This window comes from Doryrhamphus excisus, linkage group LG19 (assembly GCF_037039965.1).
Source record: "Doryrhamphus excisus strain RoL-2023G ecotype Guam linkage group LG19, RoL_Dexc_Guam_v1.1, whole genome shotgun sequence".
Taxonomy (NCBI): Eukaryota; Metazoa; Chordata; class Actinopteri; order Syngnathiformes; family Syngnathidae; genus Doryrhamphus; species Doryrhamphus excisus.
The window spans coordinates 16,680,700-16,695,619 of record NC_136375.1 but is presented as its reverse complement, the minus strand read 5'-3'; the positions used below and the strand labels follow the sequence as shown (position 1 = coordinate 16,695,619).

Below are 14,920 nucleotides of genomic sequence, written 5' to 3'. Positions count from 1 at the left end.
TTTAAATTTAAATAATCAAGTCATGAGACACAACAAAGACATGAGATTTATAAGAAATCTCAATTATTGGATTAAAAAAAAGTCAGAATTGACTTAAAAAGGTGAATTTATGATATGGTCATAATTATGCAGAATCAAAATCATGGGAGAAAAAGTCGAAGTTATGAGAGAAAAAAACATGAGTCAATTATGCGAAATATGAGGCAAATGAGACAAAAAGTCCTAATTATGAGGAAAAAAAATTTGAAATTACCAGACTCAAACTGCGCATGTGCCACTTTTTAGCTCATAATAGCGAGTGTGTAGATTTCCTCACGTGAGAGCCTAAAAGTGTCTACTGCGCAGGTGCGGGGGTTGGGGGTGGGCGCTAGCACTGACACCTTCAGGGTCTACGGAAATCTCGGCTCCTGTTCTTGAGGTTTGTGGCGGCCGCGCGTGCAGACTCCCCCCTTGTGACGTCACTTCTGGAGGCTGGGCTGCTGCTCCATCAAGAAACTTTCCTGGACTTCAGGGAACTCCTCGGACGGACCGCAGCCGAACCAGGACGTGAAAAAGTTGTGATCCGGATCAACGTGGACGTGGACATGACGTGGACCGTGGGGACGGCACTTTTGTTTTCTTTGACTTGGTTTGCGTGTCCATTTTGCTTGGCCGCTCAGACACACAAGCACACCGCTGTCAGGAAGCTCTACGTACTACAGCCCGGGACCGGTCGGGTTCCAGGTCCAGGTCCAGGTCCCGCTCCGGCATCGACAGGGATACTCGTCGGTTCCGTTTCGAGGCGTCAGGCCGCGTCGGACAACCTCCAAGTCGGCCAGGCGGTTCGGACCCGCCGGATGGAGAAGCCAGCCTCGTCAGCCCAGGAGTCCATTGTTCGACACGCCGACCAGAACCAGAACCAAAACCAGAACCAGAACAAGCAGCTCCTCAAGCAGTTCGGGTGAAACTTTGATCTTTGTTCATAATTAAATTATGAAATATCACCGGACAAAGTTATGATTATTATTATTGGACATCATTCATGAAATGTAGCATTCAGCTCATTGCCATTTACTTTCATTATTGTAAGGTGTCCAAACACCGGCACCGGGGCCATGTTTGTCTCTCGTTAGCCGGCAACATAGTGGACCAAAATAACAACGTTTCTCTGTGTTTGCAGAGTAAACGTTTGTGGAGGTCAGTGCTGTCACGGATGGAGTAAAGCCCAAGGATCCCAGCGATGCACAAAGCGTAAGTAGACCTTGTGTCAATATGGATGCCATCATCCATTCATCACTTTATCTTTCATGTGTCAATATGGATGGAATCATCCATTCATCACTTTATCTTTCATGTGTCAATATGGATGCCATCATCCATTCATCACTTTATCTTTCATGTGTCAATATGGATGCCATCATCCATTCATCACTTTATCTTTCATAATCCAGCAGAATGAAACAGGAAGTAGAAAGAAGGCACCAAATGATCCGTCCCTTAAAGGGATAGTTAAAAAGAAATGTTTCTACCGCTTATCCTCACGAGGGTCGCAGGGGTGCTGGAGCCTATCCCAGCTGTCTTGGGGTGAGAGGTGGGGCGGGGTACACCCTGGACTGGTGGCCAGCCAATCACAGGGCACATCTAGACAAACAACCATTCACACTCACATTCATACCTATGGACAATTTGGAGTGGCTAATTAACCTAGCATGTTTTTGGAATGTGGGAGGAAACCGGAGTACCCGGAGAAAACCCACTCCACACAGACATGGCCGAGGGTGGAATTGAACTGGGGTCTCCTTGCTGTGTGGCCTTGCGTGTCAAAGAATTTGTGTCAAAGCAAAAGCAATGCTTCCAATACATTTTTACTTTTCTCCCTTTTTTTAGTCGGGAACTGATATTTTCCTCAAACGTAGCTACATTCTACTGATTACAAAAAAAACAGAAAAAGGTAGAAAAAAAAACTTTTGGAGTCGCTAATTAACCTAGCATGTTTTGTACCCACGCATGCACGGGGAGAACATGCAAACTCCACACAGAGATGGCCGAGTGTGGGATTGAACCCAGGTCTCTTAGCTGTGAGCTGTGTGCTAACCACTCGACCGCCGTGCAGCCCCGTCGTCAATATGAATAATACATTCATAGATGTATGAATAGATGAATTGTTACAGCTCCATGGGTAGCCACTGTTTATGTAACAGATGGACGGAATGGCCAGAGTTTGACCCTGGAACAGACCACTGCAGGTCAAACAGCATCCTGAAGGTACTTTGTTGGAGCTTAGAGATTAAATGTATGTTGTTTTTTTTAACTGGGTGAGTACATATTTCTTTGTTCTTAAAGAAAGCAGAGCACCCCACCCCCCACCCCGCACCCCCGCCCTAAGTGAAAAGTGACGTTTGTGCAATTTCGAGTGTAATTCAGTTCCTGGGGGAGGAGGAGGAGGAGGAGGAGGAGGAGGAGGAGGAGGAGGAGGAGGAGGAGGACATCAGTGATGTTATCGTGGAGGCAGTCACTCTCCTGAAAATGGCCGCTGGCTCCAGCCTGTTGAGAGGACAGGAAACTAAATCACATGTAGTACCATAGTACCATCCATCCAACCAAGTACTATGATACTACCGTGATAAGTACGTTTATTCCTCCTTCATAAACGCTATATTTTTGGAGTTACAGCATAGAAAAACTGCTGACGACCCTCCAAATGCTTTATTAGAGCCCTTTGGACATTATATAACACCCCTACAGTCACTGTGACGGTGTTGAGTTTTAGGTTGAGTTAGTTTACGGCCGCCATGTAAGCCACTCAGTCAGGACATTGGGAAGCGTCTTCCCACATTCCCACACACAAATTCCCACAAAACATGCATGTTAGGTTAATCGTCCATAGGTATGAACGTGAGTGTGAATGGTTGTTTGTCTATATGTGCCCTGGGATTGGTTGGCCACCAGTGCAGTAAAGGATGTAAAGGATGAAGTATCCCACATATGTACAAACACAGTAGAACCTTGGTTAGCGTCATAAATTTGTTCCAGAGAATCCGACTGTAACCAAAACAGATGTTAACCAAATACATTTTTCCCATTGGAAACAATGTAAATCCAATTAATCCGTTCTAGAGAGCCAAAAATGTTAACATAAAACCTTTTTTTTCAGTTTGATACAATACTTTCTTGAAAATGCTTAACTTGGGTAAAAAAAACAACATTAAATGTACTTCAATATGGATATTTTTCGACGATAGTTTTAGACGCAGAAAACAATGTGAAATAATTCCGAGTTTTTATTAAATAGCTAACACTTTGGCCCCGTGGCGTGTTATTTAGCAATCACAGTAGGTCGGCGAACTCGATTCCATGGAACGGTACAGTGCGGGGCGACCGACTCGTGTACAAACCTCAAGGTAAAATTAATAATCAAATCATTCAAAACTGGTGGGGGTACGAAACCCCCAAATGGGCTGTATTTTGAGGAATTACGGAAGATATGGACTTCCCCTACATGCCAAGTTTTTATCAAATAGCTAACACTTTGGCCCCATGGCGTGTTATTTAGCAATCACAGTAGGTCGGCGAACTCGATTCCATGGAACGGTACAGTGCGGGGCGACCGACTCGTGTACAAACCTCAAGGTAAAATTAATAATCAAATCATTCAAACTGGTGGGGGTACGAAACCCCCAAATGGACTGTATTTTGAGGAATGATGGAAGATACAGACTTCCCCTGCATCCCAGGTTTTTATCAAATAGCTAACACTTTGGCCCCGTGGCGTGTTATTTAGCAATCACAGTAAGTCGGCGAACTCGATTCCATGGAACGGTACAGTGCGGGGCACACAAACCTCCAACCGAGGTGCCAAGTTAGCTATTTTATCAAATAGCTAACACTTTGGCCCCGTGGCGTGTTATTTAGCAATCACAGTCGGCGCCTTGTTTGGACGCTCGATTCCATGGAACGGTACGGTGCGGGGCACACAAACCTCCAAGTGTATGAAAATGAAGGTAAAATTAATAATCAAATCATTCAAAAAGTGTGTGGGGGGGTACGAAACCCCCGAATGGACTGTATTCTGCGAATACAGGAATGTTGTGTTCAGGGACACAAGGTAGATGAGCTCAGTGGTTAGAGAATGATCTTTCCCACTTGTTCTCTTCAAAGTCAACTACGGAATCAAACGTATTAGTTGTGTCTTGCTAACTAATCGGGATTGTACGCGTGTGAACTCTTATCTCCACGTGCCCGTCCTTCCTTTTCCTTTGTCATCTGCCTGGATTTTGTGTTGCAGCAAACTGCGTCCCTCAGTGCCAAAACAGAGGAATGTGCCTGAGGCCTCAGCTCTGCGTCTGCAAGCCCGGATCCAGCGGGAAGGCATGCGAGCAGAAGAGCGGCCCCGCCCACGGCCTTCCAGCACAGCCCGGGAAAGGAGCGACCCATGATGGTGGTGGTGGCGGCCGCCCCGTCAATGGCGTACCGCAGCGTCCCATACCTCAGCAAGGGCCCCCCCCACAGGCTGACAACCTTGCCCACGTGAAACTGACTCTCAAACCCGCCCCCCAGTTTGCACGGCCGCATTACAGCCAACAGTAAGTTACACTTTTTTTTTTATCTTATAAATATGACTTTTTAACTCATAATGTATGACAAAATTATGACGTTTCATCTCTTCATTTTTCGTTCTTATCTCATAATTTGGAGTTTGTTGGCGTAATTGAGGCATTTTTATTTTATCTCGTAATAATGACTGTTTATCTAAAAATGTTGACTTATTTTTATCTAAAAATTTTGACTTAGCTCAATTTTTGACTTTTTATAACATAAGTTTGACATTTCAGCTCATAGTGTTGAGTTTTTATAGCATAATTGTAACTTTTAATCTCATAATTATGACTTTCTTCTCCCATAATGTCAACTTTTTATCTCATGATGGCTTTATTTATCTCATAATTTTGAGGATTTAGCTCAATTTTTGACTTTTTATAACATAAGTTTGACTTTTCAGCTCATAGTGTTGAGTTTTTATAGCATAATTGTAACTTTTGATCTCATAATTGTGACTTTTAATCTCATAATTATGACTTTCTTCTCCCATAATGTCGACTTTTTATCTCATGATGGCTTTTTTATCTCCTGTCGATGTTTTATCTCATAATTTTGAGGATTTAGCTCAATTTTTGACTTTTTATAACATAAGTTTGACATTTCAGCTCATAATGTTGAGTTTTTATAGCATAATTGTAACTTTTAATCTCATAATTATGACTTTCTTCTCCCATAATGTTGACTTTTTATGTCGTGATGACTTTTTTTAAACTCATAATGTCGATGTTTTATCTCATGATTTTGAGGTTTTAGCTCAATTTTAACTTTTCCGCTCAGAATTATAACTTTTTATTGCATAATTTAGAATTGGGGACCCCCAATCCTATAATCCAATGCCTCTTGGCGGTTCTTTGTGTGGCTTTTCTCACGGAAGCCAATTGGCGTAATTGTCGGCCAGCCGTGCATTTAAAAACATTCCTGCTGCATCACAAGACGCGTCTTCATGAATGGCCGCCATTGACAAAATGCAGCATCAAAACTTGCTAACTGTTCCACGCCGTGGCTGTGTCAGTGTCAGTGTCAGTGTCAGTGTCAGTGTCACCCGCCTGTGACTCCACTTCATGGGAGAACCCGAAAACATGACACCGCCAGCAAAACCCCCATTCTTCTTGGACTCATCCACAGATGCATGAAAAGCTTTTTGTTTTGTTTGTTTTTCGTTCCAGGATGCTCTCCATGCCCGTCCACCCCGGCCAGCAGTACGTCATCAAGCCCAAATATTACCATGCACACACCACCCACACGGGGCACACCCACACGGGGCACACCCACACGGGGCACACCCACACGGGGCACACCCACATTCAGCCTCAGCTTGCAAGAGCCATCCCTCTAACGGGACACAACCCCATACAAGGTCAGTGTCCGCGCTTCCATTTCACATCTGGCTTGATTGACAGGTACATGAGCGTGTGTGAGATTGTCCTGGGGGGGGGGTGGGACTTGGGATGGATGCGTCTAATTATGGCTCTCATCAGTTGTCTTCCATGTGGGATATGACAAAGTGTCAGATGATAATAATAATAATAATATAATATAATAATAGTAATAATGATAACAACAACCATAATAATACCACTACTACTAATCATAACAATATAATAATAATAATGATGATGATAATGATAATAATAACATTAAAAACAATAATAATAATGATGATGTAATAATAATAATATAATAATAATAATGATGATGTAGTAATAATAATAATAATAATATAATAATAATTATGATAATAATAATAATATAATAATAATTATGATAATAATAATAATATAATAATGATGATAATAATTATAATAATGATAATAATAATCATGCTGATGATAATAATAAGAATAACAACAACAATAATAATAATGATGACAATAATAATGATAATAATAATCATAATATAATGATGATAATAATAATAAGAATAACAACAACAATAATAATAATGATGACAATAATAATGATAATAATAATCATAATATAATGATGATAATAATAATAATAATAACAATAATAATAATAATATAATAATATAATATAATAATAGTAATAATGATAACAACAACCATAATAATACCACTACTACTAATAATAACAATATAATAATAATAATGATGTAATAATAATAATATAATAATAATAATGATGATGTAATAATAATAATATAATAATAATAATAATAATGATGATAATAATTATAATATAATAATGACGATAATAATTATAATAATGATAATAATAATTATGATGATGATAATAATAATAATAACAACAACAACAATAATAATAATAATAATAATAATAACAAAAATAATAACAACAATAATAATATATAATAATAATACCCCCCTGCCTTCATTTTAGAGTCCAGGCTGGTTGGAGTCCACTTTTTTGGCCAAGCGGAGAATCGAACCCAGGTCTTCCCTTAACCTGTGTGGCTAACCACTTTGCACCGTGCAGCTGAATGCATTTCTTTGTAGAAGGTTTCTGACTTCCCAGTGTTCTGGAATGCAGCATTACCACTAAAGCCTTTAATCTGTGAATTCTAGCAAAAGTAGTTAATCATCATTAATCATCATTAATCATCATTTTCATTCATTCATTCATTCATTCATTCATTTTCTACCGCTTGTCCTCACGAGGGTCGCGAGGGTGCTGGAGCCTATGCCAGCTGTCTTGGGGCGAGAGGCGGGGTCCACCCTGGACTGGTGGCCAGCCAATCCCAGGGCACATATAGACAAACAACCATTCACACTCACATTCATACCTATGGACAATTTGGAGTGGCTAATTAATCATTATCATTAGGCCTATTTTAAAATATTCTTAAGCCCCCCCTAAATTATTTGATATTTTTTATAGATTTTTTTTCATTGATTTTTTTTTTTTTTTTTTTGAAGCGTTTGCAAGAAAAGCACGTAAAACATCTTTGTGACATTTGTGACAAGGAGCAGGGAGAGAGGAGACGGCCAATGGTTGCAGCAGCTGTGGTAGACCACCAGTGCCTGCTAGACAGTCCGTGGTACGTGAATAGCAGACACATCTGCTACTTTCACTAAGTGAGGAGCGGCCGCTATGATTACCCCACCATTAAATACATATTCATGTACATTCATATGCACTTCAGCACTGATATTTCTACTCAAGGAACTTTGGACATGAATCATATGGGCCTAATATCTCTTTGTTCTTCTATTATTGTTATTTGCTAATATGATGGCTGCACGGGAGGTTGAGTGGTTAGCGCGCAGACCTCACAGCTAGGAGACCAGAGTTCAATTCCACCCTCTGCCATCTCTGTGTGGAGTTTGCATGTTCTCCCCGTGCATGCGTGGCTTTTCTCCGGGTACTCCGGTTTCCTCCCACATTCCAAAAACATGCTAGGTTAATTAGCCACTCCAAATTGTCCATAGGTATGAATGTGAGTGTGAATGGTTGTTTGTCTATATGTGCCCTGTGATTGGCTGGCCACCAGTCCAGAGTGGGACAGCTGGGATAGGCTCCAGCACCCTCCACGACGCTCATGAGGAAAAGCTGTAGAAAATGAATGAATGAATGAAAAAGTCACTTTTCCCTGAAATTTCCTTTGTCCATGTGTTCAAAAATAACCAATTCCTTCTCTCCCTGGTGTTGACATCCACGATGGCAGTGGGCAACCACACAGGAAGGATCAAGGTGGTGTTCACACCCACCATCTGCAAATTGACCTGCATGGGAGGCCGGTGTCACAACAACTGCGAACAGGGAAATACGACAACCATCATCAGCGAAAATGGCCATGCCACCGATACCCTCACAGCGCCCAACTTCAGAGTCGGTAAGTTGGAAGGAATTGACTTCAATGTCTTCCTGAGATTCCATGCGTGGGTTTTTTCCGGTTTCCTCCCACATTCCAAAAACATGCTAGGTTAATTAGCCACTCCAAATTGTCCATAGGTATGAATGTGAGTGTGAATGGTTGTTTGCCTATATGTGCCCTGTGATTGGCTGGCCACCAGTCCAGGGTGGACCCCGCCTCTCGCCCCAAGACAGCCGGGATAGGCTCCAGCACCGCCCGCGACCCTCATGAGGATAAGCGGTAGAAAACAAATGAATGAATAAACATTACTAGAGCCCTCTACACATGAAATAACACCCCTACAGTGACATTTACACTCCTATTAACTAATATAGTACACATGATAAGAGAAAATAAGGCATTTAAGACTATAATAATAAGACTAGTACTTGTGGGGTTTTTATTAGTGGGTATTGTGTGTGTTGTTCCGCTGTTCAATCAACATTACTGACACCTAGTGGCCAGTGTGAAATACTACATGTTGTCACAATGTCTTTGAATGCCTTAAATTTGTATTTTACTTTATTATTTTGCCTGAAAATGCTTAATTTAAAGTAGAAAAACGTATAGTTTGCTTACATATGCACATATTTTACTAATAATAAGCCATGTCAAGTCATGAAAGAGTATGATTTATGCAATCATGTTATTGAAATACTTTGCTAAAAGTGACGCCACAAACGTTGAATACAATACGTTCAATACAAGTTCTAGAAGTGTCAAGATGCCGCATGCAAGGCACGTTACGTCACGTTCTGCTAGGTCAGGATTTCCTTAGAGTAAAACATCCTTTTCCTGTTTTGCAAACGTAACACTCATAACAATAACTCATATCTTCAACAATCATTACAAATCACATATTTATAACCCCCCCCCCTAAGGAAATAATTGCACTCTGCAGACATACCGAACCTGTTGCTCATCAACACTCGCGTGCTAATATCATGACTGGCTGGAAAACTGACACCGATATGATCCCATATCTCATTTCCATGCCAAAATCAGTGGATATTATTGGACATATGTTTTTTTTCATATACGAATGATCTTCTTCACCTCAGATTTAGTGTGCTAACGGACCACACGGATCCACACACTCATCAAGTAAGTGGGTCCCGTCAGCACCTTTTAACAAAGCAGAGACACGGAGGAATCAGGGGAAGCAAGCCTGGACACGTCCTAGGGCCACTAGACTTCTCGTTCCACACGCTGAGAACACAGGCAGGCTAACATGCTAGTCGTACAGCTAGCCATGTATCGTGTGGCGCAGTCGTACAGTACTTCATGACGTTTACCATGATGACTCTTTAGACATGGTGAATATGATTGAATAAATCATACTCTTTCATGACTTGACATGGCTTATTATTAGTAAAATATGTGCATATGTAAAAAAATTATACATTTTTCTACTTCAAATTAAGCATTTTCAGGCAAAATAATAAAGTAAAATACAAATTTAAGGCATTCAAAGACATTGTGACAACATGTAGTATTTCACACTGGCCACTAGGTGTCAGTAATGTTGATTGAACAGCGGAACAACACACACAATACCCACTAATAAAAACCCCACAAGTACTAGTCTTATTATTATAGTCTTAAATGCCTTATTTTCTCTTATCATGTGTACTATATTAGTTAATAGGAGTGTACATGTCACTGTAGGGGTGTTATTATATGTGTAGAGGGCTCTAGTAATGTTTAATCATTCATTTGTTTTCTACCGCTTATCCTCATGAGGGTCGCGGGCGGTGCTGGAGCCTATCCCAGCTGTCTTGGGGCGAGAGGCGGGGTACACCCTGGACTGGTGGCCAGCCAATCACAGGGCACATATAGACAAACAACCATTCACACTCACATTCATACCTATGGACAATTTGGAGTGGCTAATTAACCTAGCATGTTTTTTTTTTTTTACTTCTAAGAGCCAGTGGCGTCATTAGACCTATTTTAAAATGTTCTTAAGCCCCTCTAAATAATTTGATATTATTTATTGATTTTTTTTATTATTTTTTTTTTTTACAAAAAAAAATGTCTGACAAATTTTATATAGACAAACAACCATTCACACTCACATTCATACCTATGGATAATTAACCTAGCATGTTTTTGAAAAGTGGACGGGAAGAACATGCAAACTCCACACAGAGGGTGGGATTGAACTCAGGTCTCCTAGCTGTGAGCCTGCGCACTAACCACTCGTCCACCGTGCAGCCCTCAAGTAATGTTAAAAAGTGTATTTAGAAAGTGTTTAACAGGTTATACTACAAATATATTCCGTTTATAGATGAAAAATCCAACTGGCGATGCAAGCACGGTCGCATGTGGAACCAATTAACCGTGATAAATAAGTTCTTATTATAGTTCTTATAATCGTAGCCTCGGGTGATATCAGTATCGGTAATGAAGTGCTGGACATATCAGCGTATTGGATATCGACAAGAAAGCCAACATCGAGGATCTCTAAGTATGTGTAAAAGTATTTTATAGTTTTGCAGTCCTCCAATCTTAATATGACGACAGCAAAAAAAAAAATCCATATTTTTGACAGACAGAAAGTCATTTTCATGGAGTTTAATTAAGTCTGTGGTATCTGTATCCCATTAGGCCTGGAAACTTGATGAAACTTGTGTTTTTCCAGCTCCTCTGGCATTAATTCTCCCAGGTGACCGGAGTGACTTGCCAAAAATAGAGAACCACAAGCCCAAAAGCTTTTACTTGGCCTATTAAAGACATTTGTAGCTGCCAGTGCTCTCTGGGTTCTCTCTGGGTTCTCTCTGGGTTCTCTCTGGGTTCTCTCTGGGTTCTCTCTGGGTTCTCTCTGGGTTCTCTCTGGGTACTCCGGATCCTCCCGGCAGTCCAAAATGCTGGAATTATAAGGAAAGGTGATGAAAGAATGCCAAAAAACACACAAGTAGGCCTGTTAAAGTGAATGGTACTTTTCCTTTTTTGACCCTCGGGCGACACCGTAGTTTGAGTTTGAGTGGCAGTTGATGCGTAGCCAAAAGCGGGATAAATATTAATAGGAAATGGAGAAAGAAATGGATATTTTCAATGGTAAGTTTAGCTTCCAAGCCCTGACAGATATTTTATTGTTATTTATACAGTGCTACCTTGGCAGGGGTCAAGGGGGTCAAACATGTTGTATCAAAATAAAAAATAAAAAACTTAAATTGTATTATGGAAAGCAGGAAGTGAACAAATGTAAGAGTTAGTGATTGTAAAAGTACCAGATGGAGGGGTAGGATTTAATAAACCTAACCCTAACCCTAACCCAGTCCAGGGTGTACCCTGCCTCTCGCCCCAAGACAGCTGGGATAGGCTCCAGCACCCCCTCGTGACCCTTGTGAGGAAAAGCGGTAGAAAATAAATAAAAATAAAAATAAAAATAAAAATTAAAATTAAAATAAAATAAAATAAAATAAAATAAAATAAAATAAAATAAAATAAAATAAAATAAAATAAAATAAAATAAAATAAAATAAAATAAAAACTATATTAGGGGTAGGATTTAATAAGCTTTGCTTCTTCCTACTCCTTTTGGACATGTGGAACTGGGAACTGATTATGGGATGCACTCAATTGGAATCTGATGCATGTTCAAATGAAATTAAACCATTACCATTACCATTACCATTACCATTACCAAAATATGTGTTGACTTCTGCTTCTCCCCCCAGTGGTGTGTCATCTGCCTTGCATCAATGGCGGCAAGTGCAGTGCCAGGGATCGGTGTCAGTGCCCTCCAAACTTCACTGGGAAGTTCTGCCAGATTCCAGTTCAGGGCGGACATCAACAACATCAACATCATCAACAACAACACCATCAACAACACCAACAACACCATCAGACATCAGGCGGCTACAGTCAAACTCAAGTCCATTCCACACACACGTTGCCTCTGACCTACAGCAACGGTCCTGGTGAGTTGATTCTAAATGCAGGCAGTGGGTGGGAAAAACTTACATTATTATTATTATTGTTGTATTATTAATAATAATTATTTGTGCAAACGTAACCATGACGCATTGGAACACAAGAGCTGCCTGTACTGTAAAAATGGTCCAGTATTATTATTAATATTATTATTATTATTATTGCTATTATTATGATAAATGTATGGAAGTGCAAACGTAACCATGACGAGCTGCCTGTACTGTAAATATTTTTTGTAAATATACAGCAGCAGCGTTCCATATAAAATATTGCATGCTCTTTTCCATGATCAGGATTCAGCCCCAACATTGTAAAAATCCATATCAAGCATCCTCCTGAAGCGTCTGTGGAAGTCCACCAGGTCTCTCGGCTGGACAACTACCAAAGTAATGGACAAAAGCCCCAAGGTTCCCAGTCGGGTTCCTCGTCATCCTCCAGCTACGAAAGCCAGCAGAAGATCCAACAGCACGGCTACAACATTGTCTATCCGGGCCACAACGGGGACCAGGTTCCTCAGTACCAGCCCGTCACCTCCCAGAGCATGTTGGGCCGCTGCTTCCAGGAAACTCTTGGTAGTCAGGTGAGACGGCGGTAAATTAGCACTGCATTAGCATAGCATTGCATAAGGTAACATTCCAAGCCTGTTACTGTAACGGACTAGGTTTGTCACAATACCATTTTTTTTTTTCATTAGCCTACCTGAAAAGTCATTCAATGCCATGTTCACCTTCCTCCTGTGTAGTACAACCACTAAAGTCATCTTATAAAACTTACAAAAACGCAAGATACATTTTTATACTTTTAGAAGCGTAGTTTTGAATGCCAAAAATGATTCTAAATGCATAAAAATGACAAATTTAATGGGATAAATGCACGTAACTAGTTATGTTTTTGGGCCAGTATTATTATTATTATTATTATTATTATTATAAATGGATGGGAGCACAAACATAACCGTGACCATACATTTTATTATTATTGTTATTATTATAATAAATGTATGGACGTGCAAACGTAACCGTTTTTATAGTTTTACTATCAAAGTTTTGAATGCGAAAAATGATGATAAATCCATGTAACTATGTTTTTGGTCCAGTATTATTATTATTATTATTATTATTATTATTATTTTATTATTATTATTTTATTATTATTATTATAAATGTATGGGAGTGCAAACGTAACCATGACCATACATTTTTATAGTTTTATAATCGTAGTTCTTATATGCGAAAAATGAAATGATTTTAAATGCATAAAAATGACAAATTAAGTGGGATAAATGCACGTAACTAGTTATGTTTTTGGGCCAGTATTATTATTACTATTATTGTTATGTATTATGTATTATTATTATTATTATTATAATAAATGTATGGGAGCACAAACGTAACCATGACCATACATTTTATTATTATTATTATTATTATTATTATTATTATAAATGTATGGGAGTGCAAACGTAACCATTTTTATAGTTTTACAATCGAAGTTTTGAATGCGAAAAATGATGATAAATCCATGTAACTATGTTTTTGGCCCAGTATTATTATTATTATATATTATATATTATTATTATTATTATTATTATTATTATTATATGTTATTATTGTTATTATTTTTATTATTTTATTATTTTATTATTTTATTATTTTATTATTTTATTATTTTATTATTTTATTATTATTATAAATGTATGGGAGTGCAAACGTAACCATCACCATACATTTTTATAGTTTTATAATCGTAGTTTTGATATGCGAAAAATGATTCTAAATGCATAAAAATGACAAATTAAATGGGATAAATGCACGTAACTAGTTATGTTTTTGGGCCATTATTATTATTATTATTATTATAAATGGATGGGAGTGCAAACGTAACAATAACCATACATTTTTACAGTTTTATAATCATAGTTTTGAATGGGAAAAATGATTGTAAATGCATGTAACTAGTAGTTTTGGCTGGTTTGTTGTGGCTTTTTATAAAAATAAAGCTATCATAAACATATGGGCTGTTCATGTCAAATATTTATCTCCCGCTATTTAACCGTAGCTATGCCGTAACTACGTAACCATGTGACTTTTCAAACCGCAGACAGCTTTGAACTGCCCGTGTTTTTAGGAAATGCCCCACCAGTGTTTGTCGCTGTGTATATTTCAGTGTGGGAAGGCTCTCCCGGGTCTCACCAAACAGGAGCAGTGCTGTGGGACCATTGGGACGTCATGGGGGTTCCATAAATGCCAGAAATGTCCAAAGAAACCACGTAAGTTTTTAACGTTGAGGATGCTAATCAATGACAACACAACTGAACACAAAATGCATTTTTTTTTACTCGTGAAGCTAAACTCGGAACAGTCCTCAAAATCAAAGCGCACGCGCTGTGCTGTCACGACACGTGTGTGCAATCTCAACATGCCACATAATTAACCGCTCCTCCCACCAGTTATGAACGATAACCGCCACCTCGCACAAGAAACGGTACAAATGTTTGACAAAATAGAAAGGGAGGGTTGTTGAAGGCAACTGTACCATATTCTTAACGGTCTTCTAAGCGGTAGAAAA

At 39.2% G+C, this 14,920-nt stretch overlaps 2 protein-coding genes across 7 annotated transcripts in view; one reads left to right on the top strand and one right to left on the bottom strand.

Annotated features, from left to right (window-relative positions):
• Nucleotides 1-14,920, bottom strand: part of exo1 (exonuclease 1) — a 136,390-nt gene that overhangs the window by 110,364 nt on the left and 11,106 nt on the right. The window lies entirely within an intron of this gene.
• Nucleotides 422-14,920, top strand: part of ltbp1 (latent transforming growth factor beta binding protein 1) — a 37,894-nt gene continuing 23,395 nt past the window's right edge. For all 6 annotated transcript variants that reach the window (XM_078799042.1, XM_078799045.1, XM_078799041.1 and 3 more), the window contains exons 1-8: nucleotides 422-940; nucleotides 1,160-1,230; nucleotides 4,265-4,562; nucleotides 5,745-5,935; nucleotides 8,225-8,392; nucleotides 12,097-12,339; nucleotides 12,646-12,932; nucleotides 14,519-14,621. In XM_078799042.1, coding sequence (XP_078655168.1) covers nucleotides 585-940; nucleotides 1,160-1,230; nucleotides 4,265-4,562; nucleotides 5,745-5,935; nucleotides 8,225-8,392; nucleotides 12,097-12,339; nucleotides 12,646-12,932; nucleotides 14,519-14,621 — 1,717 coding nt within the window. In that variant the 5' untranslated portion in view covers nucleotides 422-584. The remainder of the gene's footprint in view (nucleotides 941-1,159; nucleotides 1,231-4,264; nucleotides 4,563-5,744; nucleotides 5,936-8,224; nucleotides 8,393-12,096; nucleotides 12,340-12,645; nucleotides 12,933-14,518; nucleotides 14,622-14,920) is intronic.